General features: G+C 46.7%; 5 protein-coding genes across 5 annotated transcripts in view; 2 read left to right on the forward strand and 3 right to left on the reverse strand.

The window, feature by feature from the left end:
• Positions 1 to 996: 996 nt before the first annotated feature.
• On the forward strand, positions 997 to 2,888 carry LOC120897185. Its single transcript, XM_040301857.1, has 3 exons — positions 997 to 1,622; positions 2,068 to 2,193; positions 2,288 to 2,888. The coding sequence occupies exons 1-3, from the start codon at positions 1,559 to 1,561 to the stop codon at positions 2,731 to 2,733; spliced, it is 636 nt and encodes a 211-aa protein (XP_040157791.1). The 5' UTR covers positions 997 to 1,558; the 3' UTR covers positions 2,734 to 2,888.
• A 1,212-nt stretch (positions 2,889 to 4,100) lies between these two features.
• Positions 4,101 to 5,941, forward strand: LOC120896777 (splicing factor ESS-2 homolog). The gene is made up of 3 exons (XM_040301201.1): positions 4,101 to 4,352; positions 4,419 to 4,575; positions 4,649 to 5,941. The coding sequence occupies exons 1-3, from the start codon at positions 4,218 to 4,220 to the stop codon at positions 5,884 to 5,886; spliced, it is 1,530 nt and encodes a 509-aa protein (XP_040157135.1). The 5' UTR covers positions 4,101 to 4,217; the 3' UTR covers positions 5,887 to 5,941.
• Positions 5,942 to 6,238: 297 nt separating this feature from the next.
• Positions 6,239 to 14,196, reverse strand: LOC120897669 (nuclear receptor subfamily 2 group E member 1-like). The gene is made up of 5 exons (XM_040302691.1): positions 13,939 to 14,196; positions 9,895 to 10,088; positions 9,683 to 9,798; positions 6,845 to 7,744; positions 6,239 to 6,766 (listed from the first exon to the last, which is right to left on the reverse strand). Exons 2-5 carry the CDS (start codon positions 10,056 to 10,058, stop codon positions 6,423 to 6,425), a joined length of 1,524 nt encoding a protein of 507 aa, XP_040158625.1. The 5' UTR covers positions 10,059 to 10,088; positions 13,939 to 14,196; the 3' UTR covers positions 6,239 to 6,422.
• A 1,671-nt stretch (positions 14,197 to 15,867) lies between these two features.
• LOC120896368 (SPRY domain-containing protein 7) lies at positions 15,868 to 17,684 on the reverse strand. Its single transcript, XM_040300421.1, has 2 exons — positions 17,257 to 17,684; positions 15,868 to 17,183 (listed from the first exon to the last, which is right to left on the reverse strand). Exons 1-2 carry the CDS (start codon positions 17,357 to 17,359, stop codon positions 16,558 to 16,560), a joined length of 729 nt encoding a protein of 242 aa, XP_040156355.1. The 5' UTR covers positions 17,360 to 17,684; the 3' UTR covers positions 15,868 to 16,557.
• Positions 17,685 to 20,335: 2,651 nt separating this feature from the next.
• LOC120894149 (fibroblast growth factor receptor-like) overlaps positions 20,336 to 25,408 on the reverse strand; it is a 28,398-nt gene continuing 23,325 nt past the window's right edge. Inside the window, exons 3-5 of the mRNA XM_040296563.1 lie at positions 21,683 to 21,864; positions 21,413 to 21,608; positions 20,336 to 21,149 (exon numbers count right to left, since the gene is read on the reverse strand). Coding sequence (XP_040152497.1) covers positions 20,831 to 21,149; positions 21,413 to 21,608; positions 21,683 to 21,864 — 697 coding nt within the window. The 3' untranslated portion in view covers positions 20,336 to 20,830. The remainder of the gene's footprint in view (positions 21,150 to 21,412; positions 21,609 to 21,682; positions 21,865 to 25,408) is intronic.

The following is a 25,408-nucleotide window of genomic DNA, read 5'->3' on the forward strand; positions in this document are numbered from 1 at the left end:
ATTCTTGATAGTAAATGCGGTTGACTACACCTTAATCCTCTTCAATTTCGTCATCCATCTTTTGTCCTGATTTGACCACATCTTTCGTAATCCTTCGCGCAATCCCGCAATGACCAATAATGTAATCATCTCGGCAAAAACCTCTCCCCACTTAAACGACATTCTTTACACCTTACAACCTCCTCTCCCCCTCCCCCCACCTTCCCCCTGTGTCGACACAAATTGCCAACACAGTCGATCGCGAAGATTATTTTTATCATGCTCATGTACACCGCGGCACGATCGTTTCGCGTCGATCTGATCGGATCCCGAGACGAGACGCGATCCACGGAGCTGCCGCTGCCCGTGATTCGAGAAGGCGGAGTTCCGTTGTGACAAACCTCCCGGGCTGGCTGCTGGCCTTCGCTGCTGGCGTGCGTGAAAACTCGCCGCATCCAGGCTTGCTGGCTCGCTCACGCTACCCAACCCAGATGACGCAGAGACAGATGCCCGCCCGGAGATGATGTACGAGCAGCCAATGAAGGTTTAGCTTCTGGTGTTACTGCTGCTGATGCTGTGTGTGAGTGTTGAGGGGTTTTTTTTCCTCTCGTTTGGTAGAAGATACTGTAGGAATCGCGGGAAAACTAACGCCTTTCCCCTAGTCTGTTGAAGGTCTTGTGTGGGTGTAGGAGCGATGCCGACAGGGCATGTGTGTATGAGTTGGAAATTAGCGCTAGCTGCAGTGCTTAGTACATTAGACGACATTGTTCCGAATGTTAAGTATCGCGTTTAAACTAGTTACTGCTTCTAGAGCTATTAAAATAAACGTGTGTGATAAGAAGAATGTGTTGGAATACGTTATATTTAAACTATTAGTAAGTGTTGGAAAGGCACTGACCATGTGTTAGTACGTGTACGTAATCTATTAGGCTTAGTCATTACAGTAACATTGACTTATGTGGCATTACATGTGCAAAGAACTCTAGTTTGAAATTCCTGAGCATGGATTCTATTTGGAAAATATTTAAAATTCCTAGTTCTGTCATGTTTGGCCGCTTAATGCCGCTTATTTGATAACACATTTGAAGTAACTCTCCAGTAACTCTCCGGCTATCGAACCATACCCGTCGCAAGCGCAAACATCCGGCGCTGCTTATTTGCACGCGATCTTTCAACAGTGCAACGTGTGTACCTTCCAGACCCAAAAAAAACCGTTAACTTCCAAACAGCGACAACCGAAAAACGAAAGAAAGCTCTCAGAATTCCGAAGAAAGTCGCTGTGAATTTGTCACCAGCCGTGTGCCATTAGCCGTCCCGGGGCTCGCATGTTTGATGCAAACGGTCGATAGGGCTACCGGGTTGAAGTTGTATTGAAACTGTTTCCGTGTAGTGGTATCTAATCTTATCTCTCCCCAGTACATCGGAACGCAAGCCGGCTGGGGCCCGGACCGGATAACGAATGGTCTGAATTTCAGTTCATCACCGGTAGCCCACCGCAGAGGAGTGCTTCAAGAGTGGCCGTGGTTTCGTGTGCTTGTTTCTGAAAGTTGAAAGTGCAACATAAAAGGAAGCTTGCAAAATGTTCAAATACATCGCAGCTGTGGCATTAGTGCTGGCTATCAGTGCCGGAAATGCGTCCGCATGTAAGTGGGTTGCTTGAAAATGGGGTTAGCTTGGGGCGGAAAATGTGTTGACACGTTCTGGGTGTGACCGGAAAGCAAATAGCGTTTCGCTGTCTGTTTGCGTTGTAAATGCTGAAGAAAGATTGTGCTGGCTACAAGTGACTAAACGGGACGTTTTTAAAAGCAATAATTCTTAAATGCGAGCAAGAGAATAAGCACAGTTTACCGTTAATCTGTTACGTAAAATTGAAATCCTACCTGGTTATCCAGTTTTCGGCACTTACATTCAGATATTGTTACTCAATGTGCTCGATGTGCTTAACTTTCGCTAGCAGGCGTTTATCTTATCTTGATCCCATCGTCGTCAGGTTACGGAATGCAAACGCATACTAACGCACAGCTTTTTCTTCCCATCTTTCCGTTCGTTGTTCCGTGTTGTACCTTTGACCGTGCTCGTCGCCTGTAGTCTGGTGTTTCACATGCACCACCTTCAACAGTACCAACTGTCTGGTTCCGGACCAGAACGTCCTGCTTTCGGAATGTCCTCCCTCGCCGGACGTGACTGCCGTCACCTGCTACACGCGTATTGTGGGTAAGTAGTGGAAGCGATTGTTGGAGGAAGTTGTAATAAAACCTCCAATGATTCTCATCAATCTCTCTCTCATCTCCCGCAACGACAAACACAGGTCAAGAAGTGGAGCGTGGATGTGCAACCACTCTGGCCCCGGCCGAGCGTGATAACTGTGCGCTCCTGAACAACTGCCAACTCTGCTCGAATGACAACGGCACTGCCTGCAACGGAAATCTGTTCCCGCACGGACGTCTGCACTGCCACCAGTGCGAAGGAATCACCAACAGCACCTGTGGGGAAGAGATCCAAACGGAGCCGACGCCCTGTCTGCGCTTTGTGGTCGACGATCAGTGCGTTGTGCGGGTGCGGGAAAATAACGTTCAGCGCGGCTGCCTGTCCGAACACGAGTCCTGCCTGAACAGTCGCGACTGTCATGTGTGCGCCGGCAATGGATGCAACTTCCGGCATTTCGAATACAACGCGGCCGGCAGTGTGGTCGCCCAGATGTCACTGCTCGTTGGAGCCATCCTGCTGAGTGCCTTCGTTACCAATAGTATGTAAGAAATGCGGTACACACGCCGTTTGCGTACGTTTCGAAACATGTTGTGTAGTTTGTAGCACACGGAGAGAGGGAGAGAGTTTGTAGCGAAAGCACAGCAACTATAAGTATTCACTTGGTGACAATTTGAATAAAGATATGCTAAGAATAAAAAAAAGAGTGGCGATGAATACGATGCTGTGAACTGAAAGAAACTGGCAATTACACAAAATGATCCATGAACATGTGTTTACACTTCGTCGATAAACGGTCACTTTGAAAGAAACACACAGCTAGCGCCATTAGCAGACAGTAGCACAACTACAGGTGCTGTCAAACCGATGCGATCAGAGTGACCAGAAATACCGATTTATCTGTATTCCTACCGATTTTTGATATGCCTACCGATTCACAGATGAGCCCCCTAAAACTACCGATTTTTCATTTATCCTACCAAAAATCACAAATTTTTTCGTAATACTAACCAAAAAGTCATATAACCATTTCCCAAATCACTTAATGTATAAAACTCTATATGGAAATCACTAGCAACCAAGGATAATGTATTTAGAAGGTTGATTTTTATCGCTTCTATTGGGCGACATTGTGGAAGACATCTGTCACTCTCTGCATACAAATTTCATTACCCCGCACCAGCCCTCCACAATTTTTATACCGGAGCCCCCGGAACAGTTATGTCAAGTCGAAAAATGTCATTTTGCTCTGAACAACTTCACCTTGTCATTTATAACACCTTGCTAGCAATCCGAACCAGAAGTTCAACAGAGACAACTAAGGCCCGTGTCTGCACTTCATGAAGTCAAACGCGCTGATAAAATTTTATATGCAATTTTACAGATAATGTAACCCGGCGCTCTAGCAGCAATAGAACACGACATCGAACATGAAAAATGTGTAGGACTTCACATGTTCGATTTGTGGGTTATCACATCGAACATGTAAAATCCCATATATTTTTCATGTTCGATGTCGCGTTCGATTGCTGCCAGAGCGTCCCAATCATTTGTTGGGTTAAATTCCCTAGTACAATTTTCAGATCGACATTTAAGAAAGGCTTCATGTGACCGATATGAACCAAATCTAAACTATCTCCTTTAAATAAATGAAAGATGTTATTTTCTCGTGCTGCTCTTCATGGGACAGATTAGCTTCCATCTCCGACAACCCCCCCCCCCGCTCAACACTTCAAAGTCTACCGAAAACTACCGAAAAATCTTAAACTCCTACCGAAAACTACCGATAAAATTTTTATGCGCCTACCGAAAACTGCAAAAATAATCTGGCCACTCTGGATGCGAAGTCATGCCAAAGTGCCCATGCAGCAAAAATCGATGTGCTTTCTCGTTCAGGCAAATATGATTGTAGCTGCGCGCAAGAGCGAGAAATATCGCTGGGCCCAGTGATTCATTTGTTTACAAAACAACGCGCAACAGAGTTTGGTTTGTGAATTTCTACAATTTATCGAAAGTTTCCGTAATATTCCACCATGGCGAAGCCGGGAGAACGGGCCCTGCAAGCCATCAAGGAGCAAAGTAAAGCGGTCACAGTATTTAAAACACCCATCGTGCCCAAGGCCAAAGCAAAGGACAAAATCATCCTCACGGAGGAGGAATACCTACAGGTGCGGAGCGATTGTATGGTTCCGGGATGAACGTCCTCTAACTTGTTCTTTCTCTTCTGTTTGCAGGAAATGGGCAAAATCATTCAGCGGGACTTTTTTCCCGACTTGCAGAAACTGAAGGCACAGAACGAATATCTGGATGCGCTGGCTAGCAATGATGTTTGCAAATTGAGGCAGATTTTTTCCAAGTACAGTTCCAAAAGACCAAACTCATCCCGTTTAGGTAATTGTCGCAGTTCCCGCTGCGGGTATCTCACTGTTTGTTACATATATTAATCTTTCGTTTTGGGTTGCAGCTAGTCCCGCCACGTTCGAGACACCACTGCCGGAAGCGACACCAGCCAGCGAAGTGCCACCATCCATCCGGTCGACCTCCAGCGTTGGTTCGAACAAATCGACCAAAACGCTCGGTGACAAGCACTCGTTGGACAGCTTCCTGCAGACGTACACCAGCGAGGACAATGACAGCTTCCAGGAGATCATCGAAACGGCCGACCGGAAGCTGCGTCAAAAGTTTGCCGTGCTGTACCAAGCCGAAGGTACGACCGCCATCGAGATGGGCAAGTGCCTAGCCCTGCCGAGCATCGAGCAGCAGTTTAACCAGCAAGAGCGACCCAAGCAGCTCGATATGTGGCGGTATACGAACAAAAACTACATCATGTACACCCCGGACGGTGTGGAGCTGACCAAGGAGGAGCAGCTGGAAATGGCAAAGCGGAAGCAGGAAATCAACCACAACAGCACGCGCCTCCATCACAATCCGTTCAACGAGCAAGACAGCCGGCAGGCGATCGTGGAGGCGGCCAAAACGCAGGCCAAACATCTGCCGGAGAAAATCGGCGTGGACGGTCGTGTGATGGATCAGTCCCTGGGCGAATCGCCACAGGTGCGGGGCTTCGGGTTCGTGAAGAGTCCCTCCCCCTGTCCCGGCGTTACGGACAGTCCGCTGTTTACGTGGGGTGAGATCGAAGGCACTCCGTTCCGGTTGGACGGCGGAGACACACCGCTCCATCCGTCGGCCGGTGGACCGTCGTTCCGTATCATGGAAACGTCGAAGCGCGAAAATTTGGCCCTACAGCTGGCGGAAAAGGCGGCCGAGCAGTCGCGGGAGAAGAAAGCGAAGGCGATCGAAGCGGCACGGCGCAACATTGCTTCACCGCTGGTGCGCAGCTCGTTCGATCGGTTGGCCAGCATGTCACCGGCCGCCCGTCGGTTGGCTACCAACAAGCTCGGCTTTCTGGCTACACCTAGCCCGCTCGCATCACCCGCCAGCTCCTGTGGATTGAAAACACCCGTAATGGTAAGTGGAAGTGGTCGGCGTAGTGGTGGTGGTGGTGGTGGTAGTGGTAGTAGTAGTGTTGGTAGTAAAGCTAAGCCACGCCATGTTACACCTTCTCCGAGACCGATGGTGAGAAGGAAGACACCTCTGGTGGGAGCGACCGGATCTTCGAAGGCTACATCAACGGATCTGACAGACGACCTGCTGGATATTCCGAGCGGCGGCAAGCGTCAGAAGGCTGCCGATTTCTTTTGAGGCATTGAAGTGATCGAGTACCGATCTAGAAAATATAACAGACTTTTATAATGTAGCCAACGGTGGCAATTACTTAAAACAGGGGTCTCTATTTACATCCGAATTAATTGTTGTGCAAGATTGGGGTATTTGGCGAGGCCAATGTGGATGGAAAATGGTCAAGGCCTATTACTAACAGCAGTTGTATACGGCTAGGGAATGTTGGCTAGCAACCAACTATTTGCTACATTGAAACCAAGGTCACATGAACAAAGAAGGCTAGTTGACGACTGGCGGACAAAGAGACTAGACGAAAAGCAGAAAACAGTGAGTAAGATTTAGATAGTATTTGATTAGGGTTTTATTTCCTGTTTTCATACACATGAACTGCACTTTTGAAGTTCTGTACACGGTCACTTACTTTATTTCTAAGGAACACACTAACACAACTCCATCTAACACGAAAGGGCGCTAATTCTACGACAGTTTCTATTCGACCCATACCGGCACTACATCCGCTAAATGCTACATTTAAGAGTAAACTAACGCACCAAGCGTTATGTTTTCATGAGATCCAGCAGCAGACGCTCGATCGCCACTTCACCGACCGTTTTGCGAAACAGCATCTCCTGCAGTACCTTCGCATTGGCCGCCGCCTTAATGGCCGGCAGAAGTAGCAGCAGGTGGCCCAACCTGACGCCGCCACACTTTTCGTGCAGCAGTGCAACGGTTTGGTCTTGAAGCAGCAAAACCTCGTGCGCAGCGTATAGGCGGGGTTGATCCGGTCGGAACAGCACCAGCGCTTTCAGGCAGGCCGCCTCGCGATAGTCCACCCGTGCGATGCCGAACTGCTGGATGGCGCTCTGCAGCTTCACGGCCTGTGGATTCCGAGCAATGAATTCTAGAGATGAAATTCATAAAATGGACAAAACAATCGCATTAGATTTGAAAGTGACGCAAGTGCGACAAGCTGCCCTACCATTGTCGATCGGCAATCCCCACTGTGCGGCAGTGATAACGAACAGTTCGGCCCATGCCTCCTCTAGCAGCAGCTTTTGATCGTTGGCTGGCAGCTGCAGGAACGAGGGCACGGTTTTCGCCCACTTCACTGCCAGAAAGAGCAGCTTGGCGGCAGACTCTAGCAGCATGTCCGTTTCGCTCTTGACGGCGTGCATCGAACCGGTGATACTGCCTGGTTGGCCAAACAATACCGAATGATGGTACTGCTGTTGCTGCTGCTGCTGCTGCTGCTGCTGCTGGCCACTCGAGCCACGGGGAGGACTTTCCTCACCCGTGCTGCTGACTTCGTTCTCCTTCGCCGAGCTGAGACTTAGGATCGAACTGATCGAGTGGATTGGTGGCGGTGCCGGAAGAACCAGCGAGTCTCCCGTGATGCTGTTGAACATGGATTCCGTGATCGTGGTGGCCATCTGGCTTCCCTCGCTCACCAGGTTCGCTTTAGAGACCGCCGTCGAAGCTGGTAGAGGCACAGGCACTTGTACCAGTCCTGAACCCGGCGCTAAGCCCGTGGACGTGGGTTGAAAAGCCGTCGGAGAAGTCCTCCGTGTCGTGGCTGGTGCCGGTGGTGGTGGTGGTGGTATTGGCGGTGGAAAGTGATCAAAGCTGGTGGAGTTGGCCGCGGCAGCTGCGAGTGACTGGGCCGCGTATGGCGAGAGAAAACGGCCCGGATCGGCGATGGGCGCAAATGGTCCGGAAGCCGCTGCCGCTGTGATATGCAGTGGAAGTGGGAAGAATAGGTTGGCCTGGGGCAGGGCGGCGAAGGACGTCCGGGCTGCGTAGTAATCGCCATGTGCGGAGAGACCACTTACGGTCGCAGTCAGCGGAGTACAGTTCCGGGGTGCTCGCTCATGTTGGACGGCTGACGGAAGGGGAAAAGGGGGGAAAACCAGGGAAACAGAGCAGAAGAAATTCGATGTATAAGTTAAACGCTATCCGGACTGGGGGAACACTCAACGCAGGAGAAAGCTACAACCGTGACAGCCGGTCCGGTTCCCATGATGCTGATTATTATGTCGCGAAGAAACACACATACAAACACCACCCGACAACACCACCGGGTCGTGTCCACCATTGTGTTACCCCAGTTTACTGATGCACGATTAAAGGGGAACGGTTTTGGGTGCAGAAAGATTGAAAAAAAGGAACTCCAGCAATGGTCAACTGTTCCGAACGATTGAAGTTGACCTGCAATCAACTTCTCGGCTTGGCCGGAAGTATCCTTATCAATCATAGAAGGATTTGGTTAGTACACTATTCGAACATAGAACATTTCTACGGAAGACTCCCTAAGGAATCTGGCAAATACCTCTTTTAAACATGTTTCTGAAGAAATGGGATGTTTCAAACGCACCGAAAACGCATCCTCTTATCGTACCATCTTTTGGCTGCACTTATGGTAAATTTTCCAACACCTTCAACTTCCCGCCATCAGATTGGAACGGCTCGAATTAAACAAACATTTTCTTTGGGCACTTCCCTCCTTCCGGACCTACTCCATTCCGGAGCAATAATGGCCCGTCATTACGAGGCTCTAGTGCTGGTCTGTTATCACAGGAGGAGCATCGGGAATGAAAACAAAACCAAATTTTTATGATGTGAAGCAACCAACTGGCCAAACATCGACGGATATCGGATCTAGCTTTAGCTGTAAGTTGGATGCTTTCACCCTCCGGCCCTTCTCCAAAAATGCAGGGAATGGAAGCATTTTCGTTTGGTTGAAATTTTGAATTCCTGCCTGTGATAGTATGAAGAGGGATCGAACGCATTGTCACGTCCTCGGGCACGGGAAGAGCAAGGACTCCGTCGAGGGGAGACGGTTGTTTTGTGTTTCTGTGTCAACATACGGTAGGCAGCGGGTGAAAGTGTCGCTCGAAAGAACTGCACTTAGGGGAAAGAACAGGTAGGGGAATGGATCCCGATATCATTGTAGCTGTGGTGTTAATTGCTCTTAGCGGTCGATTTATAAACGGAAACTAAAGACAAACTTAGGATATGTAGGCTATAAATTAAGTCAACCACATTCAAAGTATGAAATCGAGCAAGGAATTTAGGAAGAGCTGAAGTTTGAAGTTTTATTAGAACATTTGCATGAAATTTTTCAAAATAATGGACACATGAACATAAAAATCAACATTTCAAGAATCTACGAAGTAAACTAAAAGTGGCATTAGCACGAAAAGATCGTCCAGGACAGAAGAGGCGTGAGTCCCTTGCGTGAGAGGGAAAAAAAACCGTAATCGATCGTGGTTCTTCGCCCGGGACTGTATTTTGCGACCCGAGGGCCACATCAGTGGCAGATTGTTGATTTAGCAATTAGAAGAGTGTTTTTGGGAGCAAATATTTTCACAATCCGGGCGAAGTAGGGCGCCCGTTCGTTCGACGCAAGTGTCAATCACAGACATGCCAGGGCCCGTGAGGACAGTGAACTTGCCGGGATCGAAAAGCTGACCCCGCTCATGGACCACCTTTCGAAGGAAGCGGAAGAGCAAATCCTACCACGTGACGCGTTTTGTGCGGTCGAGTGGTAAACACATCTTTTCAATCGCAGCAAACATTGGGAAGGGTCAGATGTCACCAGAGCAAAGGAGAGAGAGAGAGAGAGAGAGAGAGAGAGCGAGTAAGAAAGTTGGTGTCAGGGGTGCGATATGGAACATGGTGGCGCTAATTGCGACCAGGCATGTGAGAACGGATACGGTTCAAGTGGCGATACGACAAGTGTTTGATTTCCGGGGTTCGTCTCTTATCCGCGTGGCGCTGTGTCTGTGTTTACATGTGGGTTTGTGTGTGTGTAACTTACCTTCTCGGCGCATGTTGGCCTGCAGACACTTGGCAAATCGGCACGCCTGGCATTGGTTGCGTCGCGAAACGTCCACCACACACTTGCCGCCCTCTTTGCACACGTACTCGAGGTTTCTGTCCGGAAGTGCGAAAACATTTGTAACGATGATGATTTGCTGTACATGAGAACACTGAGAAACTGTTTCTTCCATCTTCTCAGCTCTCGCTTACCTGCGGATGCTGCGCTTGAAGAAACCACGGCAACCATCGCAGGACGGCACACCGTAGTGTTTGCCCGAGGCCCGATCGCCGCAAACCTTGCACAGAGCACCGGGCCCACCGGTTGACACCTTGCCACCGCCTGCTCCGCCACCACCGGCGATGTTGTCGTTCATGACGATGACACACTGGCTGGCGGGAGTAGCCTGAACGAGGGATGGAAAACATGGCTATCAGTACAACATGGATCGTAAAAAGGTAAGAGCAACATCTGGTAAAGACGTTCAAATGGAAAGTTGGAATCTTCAAGTAATGTTCTGGGTTGGAGTTTTAAGATTTAGTAGAGTGCAACTGTGGAAGTATGAAACCCGTGTCAAATAGGAATTCATGTTCTCAATAAGTGTCTAGTGATATTGTTATTGAAATAATATCTACAATGTCCAATGTCCAAAGCCTCCAATGTCCTATAAACCTGTTCATTTGGTGCCATATTTTCCGTACGATCGTACATTCCTGATTACGATTCTTTCGCGCCTTAATTGCCCGATAGGCATCGGTCATTAGAAACCGAACCGTAGATACAGGATATCGAATCACAAAATGCCATCACATTAGCGTTCGCTTAATGACTCGCTCGTGCTCTATTTAACCTCCGGGGCCCGATTGTTTTGCGTACGAAAATAGATACACAGATAAAGATTGCTCCAAAAAAGCGCACCAAACCGAATCAAATGCCAGCTGTTAAACGTCACGCCAGAATAGGAACAACATTGAATAAGTACCCTCGAGTAACCACCACCACCACACGTGTGCCGCATTATCCCTTTCATCGAAAAAAGGATACAACAAACAAACACATACACGCCCTAGGCGGGGATTGGGCCTGATGCCGTCATTAACAGTAGCTGGCAGCGGTGACAAAACAAAAATGCATAAACCTTCTCCAACAACCCCTCGTGTAAATTGGACAGGTTTCAATAATAACGCATAAGGATACATACATTGACGAAACGTCGACTTCCGGGACGCGCGCGAGAGAAAGGTATGTCGATAGCGGTTCGATCTGGCCCAATTGAAAGGGCGAAAAAGGGGGAAAAGCAAAAAACCTTTGGAGGGAAAGGCGGAAAATCACTTCAAATGCAATAATAATGAAGCGTGTGTAAATCGACATGCGGCAGCACGTGACTCATGAGAACTGAGGAACTTCTGCGGAAGTTCGGAGCAGCAACACATGTGTGCGTGTGTGTGTGTGCATCAAGCAAGCAAAAACGGCATTCGTCCGTCAGTGTGTGAAGCAATGTGTTGCCTAGGACGATGATGGATGGGGAAAAGGAGTTTAAAAAAGTTTAGTTTCGAAAGAAGGATTCACGTCGGAGACGAGAAAGTCATTTTCCATGGATAAAGTTTTTTGAAGCAAAATTTTCCCTTTTTTTGTTGCCCGAAAGGACGATGTGCGGGCGGGTTCCACTGCATTATTGAACAGTGCTACCTTCTGGCCACTGGCGGCAAAGATATTAATTTCCCATCATTGCATACTGGCGCGAGGAGCCTGGGTTGCGCAGGACACGGGTAGCACACAGGTGTACCGGAAATCGAGACACGAGCCACAATTATAATTACCGACCGGAGCCAACCGAAGCTCAGCTCGCTTCCGAGGGAAAACAATACAACCGACGACGCGTGCAGCAAATTATGCGGTAAACGGTTTGACTTTTCACTTTGCCCCCAGTCCGCCTGGAAAAGTGCCGCGCCGGTGAAATGTCAAGTGGTAGGGGTGTCTCTCGTCGGCTCAGGCACCCCTGCTGGAGGGGTATTGGAAGAATTGGGCAGTGTGTGTGTGTGTAATAAGATAGTTTTTATCGGTGGCATTTCCTGTGAGACGCATTAGGAGAGGAGTGATATGAAAATTAATATTTTTTCCAATGAAAAACATATTGTGATTGTTGCGGTTTTTAGCAAATTGGAGAATGGAGTTTTTGTTCGCAAAAGGGAGATATTGAAGGAATAGGGAAAAGTCAATTGAAAAATCAATTACAGCCACAGGATCGTTACGGTTTGTTGGATAATTTCTCCTTCAAATTTTGATTGATCGGATCTGTGTTGGAAAAATGATATTTAAAACCAAAAAAACTGATGAAATTAAAAAACTCTGCGTGGAATCTTAGAGACTATGCAATAACATTTTTGAAATATGCTTAAAAAAATAACCTTTAGCTATCTACACTCTTTACTATAAATTGCGTTGTAACAATTTAAATTATTTTTTCTTATCTACAAATTGAGACAGAAAAGAGCTACAAGGCCATGTTGGTCGACTTTTTAACAATTTATTGACTCAATAGATGTAGTAAGTCAAGTAAGCTAATAACTTGTAAAAGGGTGTGACCGACCCAAAAGAACTACGTCTGGATTTTACAGTAGGTGGCTCTTCTATCATCAGCTTACAAGCATTGATTGATCATTGATGTAACAGCTACTCTCAACAATATTCCAGATGAAAGAGAGGGTAAATTGTCCTCTGTATTATACAGTGACTTCAAAGGACAAGTGAATCTTCAAGGGACCGTCAACTTAGATAAATATTCATGTTGAGGAAAACAAATGAAGTTGTTGCTATGAAGTTTCCAAGAAACCACCGAAAAAAACTGACATCCTTGTCTTCTTCTTGTGGCACAACAACCGCTGCCGGTCAAGGCCTGCCTGTACCCACTAGTGAAGTGGGCTCGGCTTTAGGGTGCCAAATCGCATGTGCATCTTAGAGAATGTTCACCTTAGAGAGATCTTCATCTTTAAGAGACATAGAATGCGGGATCGAAATTCACCTTAAAGAAACAATTCATCTTGCAGAGACTACATCTTAGAAAGATTTCACTGTATTAAGATCAGCGCTGTCAACGGCTGGGATGTGACACATTTTATGTCCAGCCTTGCAGGCCGAAGCCTCTTCTTCTCCTCATTTGGCACAATAACCCTAGTTACAGAGTCAGAGGCCAGTCATCAAAGCTAATTTTGAATTTGACTGTCTTTGACTGTTTGTTTTAACCATAACAGGATAGCCAATTCTGCGGAATCTGAATGGGATTTGGTTAGTTCGTATGGCGTGACGTTTGTACTATGCGACCGGCACACACAGAACATCATCAGATAGCGAAAATTAAATTCAATTAAATTGAGGTAATATCGGAATTGGTAATATTGATTGCCCTGTATTGTGACCCTGGCGTTGTTGTCATTCTAATTTAAATTTCACCACCACAACAATAACTTTGGTTCATAAACACTGTACATTAAGCCCGGAGTATCTTCACAATAGGGTTGCAACAATGAAGCTGCACTGTAACTAATCCATCCTTTGAATCCCCTTGCCCAAGCCTTTTACATCTACACCGGCGGAGCACGGCATGAGTCGATAAGTTTGTCGACAACAACAATGGTTTAACAAAAAAAAGCTGATTAATCATTTATTGACTATCGATAGCATGGGCAGAGCGTTGTCCCAACATAATTGACGTCAACGTAAATCCATTGATTCGGCTATTGAAACACGTCGATGGATGATGACACCTTTTGACACTCAGCAAAAGGTGTGGATGGGTTGGCGAAAGTTAAAATTTGCATTTTCTCAAATCATCGAGAAACGGAACAGCTGGTCGCCGTTGGGACTTTGGGAGGAGCCTAATAATTTAGAAGGATCACAGGATGAGCTAACAGTAGTGTATGAACCAATCGTATTCGTTAAATCGATTTATGTTTGCTTAAAATTTCCAAAAAATCCTCTCAAAAACTGTAAAAAGAGCTTGAAGATGATCAAAATTTATGTGTGAAACCGAGCCTGTTAAGAGCATGCGAATCTGAAGATTCAAATTGAACACTGATTGTTCTATTAATGGTGGTTGGAACCAAGCGAAATTCTTTATAAGCATGAGTTTATTTTGATGTATTGCTTTACAATTTAGAAATATTGTGTGTTGTAGAAATTTAACCCAGTAAATTCACTACGAATTCCTAGTTCATCATTTCATTTTACTGCTACATGCAAACGAAAAGGCAACTTACTACAAATGCCAACCAAACCGCCGTGGGTAAAATATCCTTGCAACACCGTCGGAATTGTCCGGGTGATGTGATGTTGTATTAAGCACTAGTCATAACCCACTTAAGCACATCAAACCAACGCACACACTCACATACACTATCACAAGATGAACCCGGAATGTCCTGACAAGTGTTTCAATCGTCCAGATCACACCACTATTGCTTGCTTGCCGTTCCGATTGACGTTCCGGTTGCAATTGATGCTCGAGCGCATGTTGGACGGCTTGTCGAGCCGTCGAGTTTTGAGGTTTGACCTCCGACCAGACGATCCCTCGGTCTCCTGGCTGTGATCGGGATCTCCGTCCCACAACCGCCACCCCAGCTCAGCTGCTCTCAGCCCTACAACCCCACCCATCAGAGTGATGGTGGCTAGGAGCCATTTGCAAAAGTAGGTGTGGTTTCGACCCGACCATATCGAGCCACACAGCGCGCATGACTCCTGCCTGTCGATGGTGGCTGGTTAGTGCGAGGGACGACATGGCTTGGTGGTGGCTGACTTTATGCCCGGGTTCGATTTGTTTGTTGGCCAGGATCCACACCAAACGGGGGAAGGTCAAAGCACAAAGGACAACGCGTACACACAGCCAGGACGCGGTCAGAGGAGGGGAGTTGTGCTGCTGCTTACAAAAGGACACCGATTGCTCTGCCAAACACGGAACCGAGGACACGATGATGCGACCGCCGGGATCGTCCGCTCAATGGGCCGCACGTGTGGCTCCTCCCATGGCATCCCCTGATGGCAACGGCCTGATGGGTCGGTAAGGTGTGCGGACGTGCGTTTCCCGGTGGTAGCTCCCTTTGCATAATTTACCGTGCACACACAGAAAGCTTTCATGTCCTTCTTTCCTGGACCAAAGTGGGGCGCCATGTTGTGGTGTGTTTCGGTGGGCCACGGTGGGATTGTATTGTTTAGCAATTGGCAACCATTGAGTGGAGGGAAAATGCGATTGTTTGGCCTTTTCACGAAGAAGTACTGCAAAGGAACCTTTAAAAAAGACGGCTATAGTGTCCTTAAAGTAAAACGTCGATTCAAGTATTCATTTTGAGTGTTCTAAGAGACTATCATGGAACGTTTATGATTGTTGGCATTTTGTGAAAGCCTCAACTGGTATCTATGTAACTGTTAGCTATGAAATTTAGCTCCTAATTGCTCAAAATACCCAGCGAAGGAAAGCCTATTGGGTTTGTGTATTTTATATAAAAGGAATATGATGGATTTTGATGAAAGACAATGAGAGGATTAGGAGCAGCTCCACTTAGTCACATAATAGTGAATTCGATACAGGTGTTTTTCTTCTTCTATTTAGCGTAACGTCCTACATGGACATGCCAGCCTATACAGGTTTTCGAGACTTAATTCATTACCACGCCGGGATAGGATAATAGTCACTTCCTGCGACGGTCCATTGTAGCCTTGAACCCATGATGCCATATGACGGGCATGTTATTCAGTTGATCGAGTTGACGATTGTACCACGGGACAGCAACTACATACAAACGTGATAAAAACGTTTTTAAAGAGTAAATCCCAATAAAAAGCACAAACCATGTAGGACGGGTAAATCCTGACTGGCATGGTTCGTCATGGTTGGAATAAATTATTGATTTATGATGTTTGTTTTGCTTTACATTGTAATTGTTGTCTGGATGTCCGACTAGCATTGCTTATTCTTATTAAAATTGGTGTTGGTATATGTTTCGAAAGGACCTTCCTTCCATTTGAATCGATAATAATAGGACTAGATTGGGGAAGAATGTAAAAATGGGAGCAATCCAACGATTGCTAGAACTCGTTTTACGTGTTTTGTGCCAGTGGAATCCTTCATCAAAACACACATCAATACTCTAGCTACACATTTACCGAAAAAAACAAACACACCAGCCACGCGATTCCATCGTGTAATAAATATGTTCATGTGTATAATATATTTTCTTTTCCAATTTTTCGCAGTTTGTTCTATTTATACAATCGTAATAGCGTAAATATCTAGATCAGTTCGAAGCGTTTTGTGGTTTTCGAAGGAAAGGGAACGCAAACGTTGGCGACAGAAAAAGGGGATACTTCCACCAACTTCCAATAAACGGTTTCAGTTTGTTGGTGTCGTAGTAAAGGGGGGAAAAAGGAATGATGGATTAGGCAGGAAGAATGAATCAAGCATTTTTGTTTCGCTTCTGATTCGATCCTTGATACTGGGCATTGGAGTTAGACCGTTGTCCTCGTCGTTCTATGCACTTTTGTGTGAAAGACATTGGATTACTGTAACAAGTTACGCCGTAGTAGTGTATGGAGCGGAACTTTCCGTAAGCAATCATTAAACCACCACAGCCACGATCTTGTAACGATGTGTTAACACAAAGCGGAAGAGAAAAACGGCAGGATAGAAGAAAGTTAGTAAGATAGATTGTGTGTGAGAGAGAAAGAGATAGGATAAGGAAACCCCCGGCACAGAGTGTCCGTTTCCCACTGAAGAGATTAATTATGTTAGTGAATCGATTGCAACGTGCGCGTTTCAAAACTTAACAAAAGCAACAGTACACCCACACACGCACGCACGCACGCAAACATTCGCATGGGACCAGTTAAAGTAACGACTGCTCGACCAGAATGCGCTCGAAGCCGGGCGGTGGCCCGTACGCGAAGTTATCCAGCACAATGTCCAGAATCGCACCATCGTCCACGAACAGACAGGGATAGACGGTTCCGCGCACGTTCAGCACCGGCACGTTCAGATTCTTGCCGTTCAGGTAGAAGTTCAGCTCGACGTGGTCGTACGCAACGCCTATCGTGTCGCCTTCCTGGGGCAATCCACTTTCCCCGCTGCCGCCGGGTGGGGAAGCGGCAGAAGGGAACGCGGGCGGCGCTGAGATGGGCGAGAGATCGACGGGCACGGTGCCGGGGACGGTGTGTCCCGGTGAGTTTTGTCCCCCGTTTGGTACCGCACTCCCTTTGCTCGCGTCCAGCCGGTAGATGACGTCGCCCCCGTGCAGTACGAGATGGTTGGAGTTGAGGCACCACGATTCCCGGTCCTTGCCGCCGACCGATTGGTTCAGGTCCGTTTGCTGCGTGGCCAGCCCGATCGACCAGTGGCCGGACTGCTGCAGCTTCACCTCGAAATACGATTTGGATTGGACGAGCGGTGCGTTTGCCAGTACGCCACCGGTTCCGCAGGCTCGCAGTCCGTTTTTGATGATGACCACTTCATGGCCTGCAAAAGGGAAGCAGATGAATTGGTCAATGAAAGAGTGAGTGAGAAAATGCCCCGCATCCCCTCCACCTACCCATATGTGACGAGTCCAGTTGTACCGGGTTGGCTGTTTTCGTGATGTGCACGGACTGAGCCGGCAGCACACCGTTGAGGCAGTTCTTCAAACAGCAAAACATTTCACAGCCACGTACGATAGGAAGGATAGAAAGGATTGTGTTTCTTTTTAGTTGAGAGAAAGCTCCAGCTGTGTGTTCTACATTGCCCGTTTTCTTCCGTTCCCCTGAGCAGTGAACCGTCCGAGCCGAACAGCTGGCAGCAGCACACAGCGCGCGGCGGTACGGCGCAAAAGGTTTGTTGACCGTTTTTCTATAACTCGCCCTTGATTCACTATTGTTTATACATTTTTCACGAAAAACGACAGAGGAAACACGTTTTAATGCGATAAGAAATATGCGCACCGATTTGCATTAATAATGTTTGGTGGTATTTTTTTGTGTTGTTGTTTTCGGGCTGTCAAATCGTCACCATGTTCGACAGAGGCGCTAGTTCGAATGTGCGTGTTTCGAAAATGACCCATTCCTACCCACCAAAAACTGGAGAAAAATTGCAAAATTATTGCTAATTGTACTGAAATTGGAACAATTTGAGCCAAATAATCAATTCCATTTGTTTTTTAATTATGATAGTACATTTACTACGAATAGTACACGCATTATTTGCATGTAAAATAGCAGTGAGTTCTTTCTTGTATGATAATTTTGAATTGACAGTTTGCACAGTCATCGTCAAAAAAGCTTATTGATGCCGGAAAAGCAGATTTTCTCAGAAGAACTACTTATCAGTATTCAAATAACCACGGAAAAATCTGGTTGGAAATGAACAATGTATTTTCTTTCATATTTTCTAAGCTTCGAAACGCATTTTGGTATAAACATGGCCCGGGTACGACTATGTTAGACAGTTTATTTTATCTTTAATTAGTTTGGATTTGTTGGTTGTGTTTTTTTTTTTATCAAGTATGCAATACGAGTATGAGTTAACAGGATGAAAAAAACTCCCTAACGATATACCGCATTAAACACGTGCACACGTGCGCCGTTTGTATCGTGGGACCAAATGTCGTATCCCTGCACAGACGACTCTTCATTGCATCGCGCACTGCTTGACTTCTGGAGAGAAGAGATAGAGGAGTCTTGATCTTCCCGCAATTTGTATAGCATTCTTGTCTTTAAATATATTAGTCTTCACAGAATGATACGCGCCATTTTCGACGCAACCGGTAGGAAAGGGTTCATTAAATTCGATTTAGCTCTCACACCGACGCACACAACGTTCAACGCGGGGGTGGAGGTTTTGCATTTCCGTTCGTGTGTTTTTGTTGGTTATCACTTGCAACGCTTTCTCTTTCTCGCTGCTAACACTTTCCACCAATGCATGAATGGGAACATGGGAATAAAAATACACATATTGAGCGCAATTACGACAGATTGTCTAAAATAGGTTTGTTAAAAGCATTTGCAAACTAAAACAAACCTTCTTTCTCTGCTTACCATAACCGAGATCGTTTAAATTAACATTGAAGCAAAGAAGTCCGTCGTATGCTGTACAGAGCGAACATTTTTCTAATAGCAAAAGAGTTTCTATTCTTTTTGAAACGAACAAAAAATACAATAACCAAACTAACTAACTAATTAGGAGCGCCTAGCCTGGGTGCGCCTTGGTGTAGGTTGCTCTATATTCTTCACCTTCTGCTCTCCATCCTCATCCTACTTTATGCCTTCATCATCATCATTATCATCTCGTATGCAGTAGTGCGTATCGTCCCTGATACTATTTTTTATAAGTAGCTATAGTTAGTCACTGTCATTTGTTAAGCAGTTTGCTGTTTGCTTTATCGGCTCTTTCCCCCCGTTTTTGCCGAGGTAATAAATAAGTGTCATTAAATTAAGCGATCACCACACGTGTGCCACGTGTAACGTGGCTGCTGGGACATTGCGTACTGTACGCCTCGCGCCAACGGCTAAATTAAGCTCTAACAGTTCTCCCTCCCAGTGCATCCCCCCTTGTAGTGCCACCGTAATCCATGGTTGGGGTTGGCCGTTCGTGCACGTTTCGTTTGAGTTTTGCTTCTTACGTTACTATTACAATCACTTTCCTCGTAAACTACTCGCATCTCGCTCCTCTTGCGCATTGTTTTGCGCTACAATCCCACGTGTACGCATCCTTTCGAAGGATGTCCTCTGACCACTACACTTCCTACACGTCTTTTAGTATATATGTACACAACACACATATACATAACATACACAACACCCAGTTACACAACACGTTCATAATACACAACACGCACTACGCGTACTCCGAATCTGCAGTGCCTACAACAGCTGCTCTTGTGAGCTGCAATTTTGAGAGTATTCTGTCGCTTTGTTCTGTGTTTGTTGCAATTCGCTTACTTGTTTGGAGAGTTTTCTTCATCTTTTACACCAGAAGCAGCAGTAGCACATAACGAAAAAGTGTGTGAGTTAATATGGTGGTACATAATTTTGATTATTGCTACATTCGTAAGTCTATTAGTGCTCATCTTTCCTATCTTTTCTTGTCAAGTGGCTTCCTTTGGACTGTGCTCATGTGTATGTGTGTGTTTTTATGTTACGTTCGTGTTGTTATAGCTTCGTATACAATAGTTTGTTTTACTGTGTGTAAATGTAAGTTCAGTTTCTTATATAGAACAATATTGTACCACTGTGTTTTGCATTTGTTTCTCGCTCGCTAGACTTTAGTTTTAGCTATATGTTCTACTTCTTTTCTTTAATTACCACTATCTTCACCTAAACTTGCTGTTCTAAATAGAGAGAGCACACATCGCGTGTACTTTTGTTTGTGAATAGGTTTGAGTTTATGGTCACCATCCTTCCCCATTAAATCCCTCCATTAAATCTAATGATTGCTTTTAGCAAAACTCATTCGTAATACTTTCTAAATGCAGTTTTGTGGGTATAGTTGTGTTTCTAGCTTGTCACTTCGTCGCTCGATTATATCCTTTTCGTTCGCTCGTTCTCTCTCCTTCCTTTACCAAACTCACTGTATCCGTTACCGTTTATGCAGTAAGACAAAGTGCAAAGTGCAGTGGTTGTGTGTGTGTTGGACTCCTGTCTCGTACACACAGCTGTTGGCATTAACACTAACTATACAAACAGTGCAACGGTTTTTTGCTTTGTTTTGCAAACGACGGACTACGGTGTTTGCTTTGTATGCTGTGTGTACGAATATTGGGTTAGTCTCGAATCTCATAATTTCCAATTGCTGGGGCGCAAAAGCACGAAACATGAGAAAACGCCTTTTTGAAAGGTGTGTCGTCAAACTTGATGCATTCTGGGAGTTGTGGCGCGTAACTTCAATGTTGTCACAGGAAAATGTCACACCGTCGGACTGACCTGATCGACCGCGCTCGGGTCGCGGTCTGTTAGAAGCACACACAGCAAAACATGAAATTCAGTCTCTTCGAACCAAGCGCTGGTTCAGTGTCACGCCTGGCGCAAAACAAAAAAAACCACGTACACGTACACAACAGATTAATTCGCCGCTCTACTCCATGCCCGTTGGTATCGTTCGTTCGTCGTTCTCAGCCACGTTCTCGTGAGCTCCATTTATACATTCTCGTGCTCATTATTCGCAATGAACTGCGCCGAACAGCGGTTATCCTTCTTGCTGCTGGTGCGCTGCTGCACGGTCCGGCAGATCCAGGCAAACAGGACGACCAGTACGAGCAGCAACGTGGCCATGACGTACACCAGCACGGACAGCTGCGTGTCGGTGATAGCCGTCACTTGCACCGGCGAGAGCAGCACGCTGAGGTTGAGTTTTTGGGCCGAATTGCCCGACACAATCTGGCACCGGTAGCGGCCATAGTGGTGCGCCTGGATGTTCGGTATCGACAGGTACGAGCCGATGATTTGTCCTTCCTCCCTGTGGAGTGATAGCGAAACAGACAGAAAACGATTAAATGAGTGGTTCCGGGGGTTGAAGACTGCATAAAATGGACAGAATGCGAATGGGCTAACGTGTATCGTTCATGATGATGCACCAGAAATGGCCTTTTCTACGCTACGCATACGCACGCGAGTTCCTTTATCGCGCACATACACACACAACCGGACGGACGTGTTTGCAATCATCAAGCGGATAATCTCTGCCCGCGTTCATTACGCGAAAGGGAAGGAGGCGCTTACCGGGTCACGTTCACCTGCATGCTGTCGCTAACGTTGTGCGGATGGTCGTCGAACATTTGGCTCCACACGATCTCGTTGGTCGCGTCCGGCAGGTAGAGGTTGCCGACGAACGCTTCACAGTAGAAGCGGGCACTTTCGCCAACGCTCACCATCAGATCCTTCGGCCGGAACGTTGGCATCGGGTTGTCCAGCTTATCTGCAAAATGAAAAGTGCGCAAGCTTAGCGATTTGTCTGTACGTGTGGGGTGTGTGTTGGGATTTGGTACTTACCCTGTAACCGGAGTTCGATTTCGTGCTTAATTGCATGCGTTTCGTTGCGCAGGATGCAGCTGTAGTTGCCGATGTCGTTCTCCTCCAGCCGGGGACTGTAGATGGTTTGGTTGGCGGCCTCCGGGTACACGATGAAGGACGACACGTCCTTGCTCCATGGGTGGGGTTTGTTGTTTTTGAACCTATATCAAACGAAACATGGAAAATGGATTAATTATGGATTCGTGTGTGGATGTAATTAGTTTGATCTAATATGTATGAGTGAAACATGGGCAACGGATTAGTGTCAGTGCCTGAACAGCAAACGGTGAGCAGGCTCATCTTTATGCCGAGCACTGCTTGTTTTCTACAGCCCAAACACGTGCTCAATTTGTCAATCAAACGCCCAGATACGGGATACAAACCGATCAATTGAGCTCATCATAGGGAAGTGTGCCAATAAACACGCACAGACACAATGGTGTGCAGTATTTTGAAACATCCACAAACCACTGTATCAAAGAGAAAATGTTGTCGGTGTGGTTGCTCTCTGTTTGGTGACGGTATCAATTTTCCCAATTTGTGTTCCGCCGTTTTCACCGTGCACCAATTGCTGTCGCGTTGAAATAATGATTTATCGCCGTGCTTCGTCGTTTGCCACGAAACCACGGGTGGCGGGTGGGTGCAACTGAGTGGCAAGACTATAAGGCCCAGAAGCATCCAGAACGTTGTGGTATAAAAATTTCATAATTATAATTGCACCGTACTCTTCCCCAGTCGGTGTTTCCCAGGCCGGTGGGTGGTTCAAGGTTTCATCAACGTTTCGGGTATCTCCGGCGGTACCAGCGCGCTGTACTAATTAATTAGAGTAATTCGAGCAAAGTTCGAAACTCATCGGTCAGCAGTGCTTTGTTTGTACTTTGTTCGTTGTTGGTTCGCGAACCGAGCCACCACTGCAGCAGAAGAGTGGCTCTATTTTCATCATCGCTTGACGCAACCACGACGGGAGGATGGAAATTGGATGATGCGCGCGATGATGGGTACACACTTTTCATGCCGCTGTAGGTTTTATTTTTGTTAGAGATTTAATCCCACGCTGATGAACGTGCAGCAAATTTCCCTACCAAACACACTCTGTTTGGTTCGTGTGTGTTGTCATTTTTGTGATTCGTCCTGGGACTGGGGTTTTCTGGGAAATGTAATAAATTTCATTATAATATAAATGCATTTGCAATCCAATAATGCGATTCACCATGTCCACAAAAGTAACGGTTTGTGGATGTTATATGGTAGGAAATATAAACAATACCTGGAACTGTATTTTCCACACGAAGGGCAAACTTATTTTCTCACACACCAACATCACAGCCAAAGCCAAAGTCATGTGATACGGCACATCAATACGCAAATACCTATACTCTCGGCTACACTGTGCACTAAAGTAGCCTGCCAAATTCCAAATCTTAAATTGATGCCTCTCTTTGCATATCTTATTTCATCTACTGAGCAAAGTCGTTCCGGTAGAATTTCCCTCCCAGCAATACAAACTTAATAACATTCTAAGGGATGATACCGATGCATAGTCACTCTATAGATTCCTTAACTGCTCGCTGTAGGTGGTTTGATACGTCTCTAGGAATACTTCTGGGGAATGGAAACGAACCTCTTAAGTTGTGTTCAATGTTCGCACTTGCCTCGAGCGGTGAAGGCTGTAAGTGATAGTAGGAACTAAGACCACACATTCCACCACCCACTGTTTGCTACAGTCTCTCTCTCTGTACAAAGGACAGAAAGGATATAAAGGTTACTTTTGATGGAAACATAGAATTCGCAAAACATGCCCATCTGAAAAGGTGTTAAGAGAGGATTACATTAATCGTGCATAGCTTACTTAGTGAAATAAACAATCTGCGTCCTTAAATCACCATCAATTCTGCCCCCATGCCTATCCATCACGCAACCAGTGTTATGTCTCGCTTGCTGTCTGTCTGCGCACTCAAATGTTTCATCAATCGGAAGCACGCAAAGGGAATTGATAGAGGCGGCGCGCGTGCATATGGCCGCGGAATTGTTTGCATTGATTTGCATAATAAACTTGCCTCGCGGGACAAAATAATACAAAAAATGGAGGAAGGAGAATGGCTACCCACAGCATATACGGCTCGGGTCGTAATCATCGACGGCATCGTGTCTCCCTGCCGCTGGACAGTTGCCACGGAGTAGTGCAAAACTCTGCAAAAACGGTGCGCACGACAGCACACACACCTCAACCTGGTGTGGTCGATGAGCTTCTTCTTGCATTGTAGGAATTTGTGGATTTGTGTGCATTTGCATCGACCGCTGGAGATCAGCTCGTGGATTGCTCTGGACACACACAGCAGTGCCCTTTCCCGTGTGGCTATCGTATGTTCGTCATCTTTCCATGAAATGCCCATCGCAAAAACAGACTGCAGGCAGCGTGTCTGGCTCCAGTGCTCCACCAGCATCACAGCATGCGAGCAAAAAGAAGGGGGATAGTGGCTCTGGGAAAATACGGTCCTGTTACGAAGGGTTTCTGAAGCGGACCAGAGCATGAAACTCCATCCAGGAAACCTACCAAACGACACATCGATCGTTGGTGAAGAAGTTTTCCTAGTATTCACCCCTCTTCCCTACCAGTTGGAGGAGGTTGGAGAATCGTTTAGTCATTGTCATTGACAGGGAGCGAAAAATCTGGGAAGAAGATATTCGCTAGAAATATCAAAAATGAATTCCATCCACTCTGCGCCATTCGGCCTGTTCGGTCCGAGTGGCAAATAGTAAAGAGGAGTCCTCTGTTATGAAAACAAACCACTCTTGAGCAAATGCACTTTCACTCACAAAGCGTTGACGAAGTTGCCATCCTCTTCCATCAGAATAGCAACGGGCGGCGTTGGGGGCCCTCGCGGCGAACCACTTTGTACAGTTGGTCAGTGAGTGAGTGGGTGGGTGGGTGGTTGGTTAGGTCTTCTCCTCTCCTTCCCGTGATACCGTGTGGACGAAAGCGAGCGTGAGAAGTGTGAGAATTGGAACTTGATCCACAAACCACCGCCGCGCGTCCACGGAACTCGATCCGCCGTACGTGCTGGCCGTCGAATCTGGTGGTTTTGAGGTTTAGCGCGCGGTTCTTTCCCGATAGAATGCGAAGAGACTATCACCCCACACCGTGTGTGTGTGTGTGCAGTGGCAGAACGGAGACCTCGCCGGCCGCTTGTCTTTTGATGGTTCTCAGGTGTGGAGTACTTAAAAGAGAACGAAAGAAATAGCAAAGCACATGTGTGTGTGTAATGAGGAGAAGAGGTAAGCGGTACGGCACACGGATCCGATTACAGCGGTCACTGCTGTTTGCCAACTGCTCTTTTTTCGCCATTCGCTTTATTCCGAACGGTTTGTACGGGGACGTTGCCGTCGGGTGTTGTGTGTGTGTGTGTTGTGATGTGTGTCTGTCAGGAGGATTGGGTTAACTTCTCACCCAGCCAAGCCAACCAACTAACAAACAAAGCGACCGGGACAGTTAAGCCCCATACCCCTGGGCATTCTTGGCATCCACTGTTGTTGTCTCCTCCTCTAAATTGACGCATTCGGTGCCAATAATGTGACGGCCAGTGAGTGAGAGAGACACGGCCGCTTCCTGTGGTGTGTGGTAAAGGGCTGTTCTCCCCTCCCTTGCAAGTAACCCGATACCTCTGCTTCCAAGCAGTGTCGGCAGATTGGAAACGACGGTGGACG

The sequence above is a fragment of the Anopheles arabiensis genome, chromosome 2 (assembly GCF_016920715.1).
Source record: "Anopheles arabiensis isolate DONGOLA chromosome 2, AaraD3, whole genome shotgun sequence".
NCBI lineage: Eukaryota > Metazoa > Arthropoda > Insecta > Diptera > Culicidae > Anopheles > Anopheles arabiensis.

Excerpts from the sequence above, each read along its gene's own strand:
- LOC120897185 (XM_040301857.1), top strand. The coding sequence starts at position 1,559 with ATGTTCAAATACATCGCAGCTGTGGCATTAGTGCTGGCTATCAGTGCC. Across the intron at positions 1,623-2,067 it reads TGCCGGAAATGCGTCCGCAT|TCTGGTGTTTCACATGCACC; the intron begins GTAAGTGGGTTG and ends CGTCGCCTGTAG. Across the intron at positions 2,194-2,287 it reads CTGCTACACGCGTATTGTGG|GTCAAGAAGTGGAGCGTGGA; the intron begins GTAAGTAGTGGA and ends CGACAAACACAG.
- LOC120896777 (XM_040301201.1), top strand. The coding sequence starts at position 4,218 with ATGGCGAAGCCGGGAGAACGGGCCCTGCAAGCCATCAAGGAGCAAAGT. Across the intron at positions 4,353-4,418 it reads CGGAGGAGGAATACCTACAG|GAAATGGGCAAAATCATTCA; the intron begins GTGCGGAGCGAT and ends TTCTGTTTGCAG. Across the intron at positions 4,576-4,648 it reads ACCAAACTCATCCCGTTTAG|CTAGTCCCGCCACGTTCGAG; the intron begins GTAATTGTCGCA and ends TTTGGGTTGCAG.
- LOC120897669 (XM_040302691.1), bottom strand. The coding sequence starts at position 10,058 with ATGAACGACAACATCGCCGGTGGTGGCGGAGCAGGCGGTGGCAAGGTG. Across the intron at positions 7,745-9,682 it reads GGCCAACATGCGCCGAGAAG|CCGTCCAACATGAGCGAGCA; the intron begins GTAAGTTACACA and ends CCCTTCCGTCAG. Across the intron at positions 6,767-6,844 it reads GGGATTGCCGATCGACAATG|AATTCATTGCTCGGAATCCA; the intron begins GTAGGGCAGCTT and ends TTTCATCTCTAG.
- LOC120896368 (XM_040300421.1), bottom strand. The coding sequence starts at position 17,359 with ATGTTTTGCTGTTTGAAGAACTGCCTCAACGGTGTGCTGCCGGCTCAG. Across the intron at positions 17,184-17,256 it reads ACTGGACTCGTCACATATGG|GCCATGAAGTGGTCATCATC; the intron begins GTAGGTGGAGGG and ends TCCCTTTTGCAG.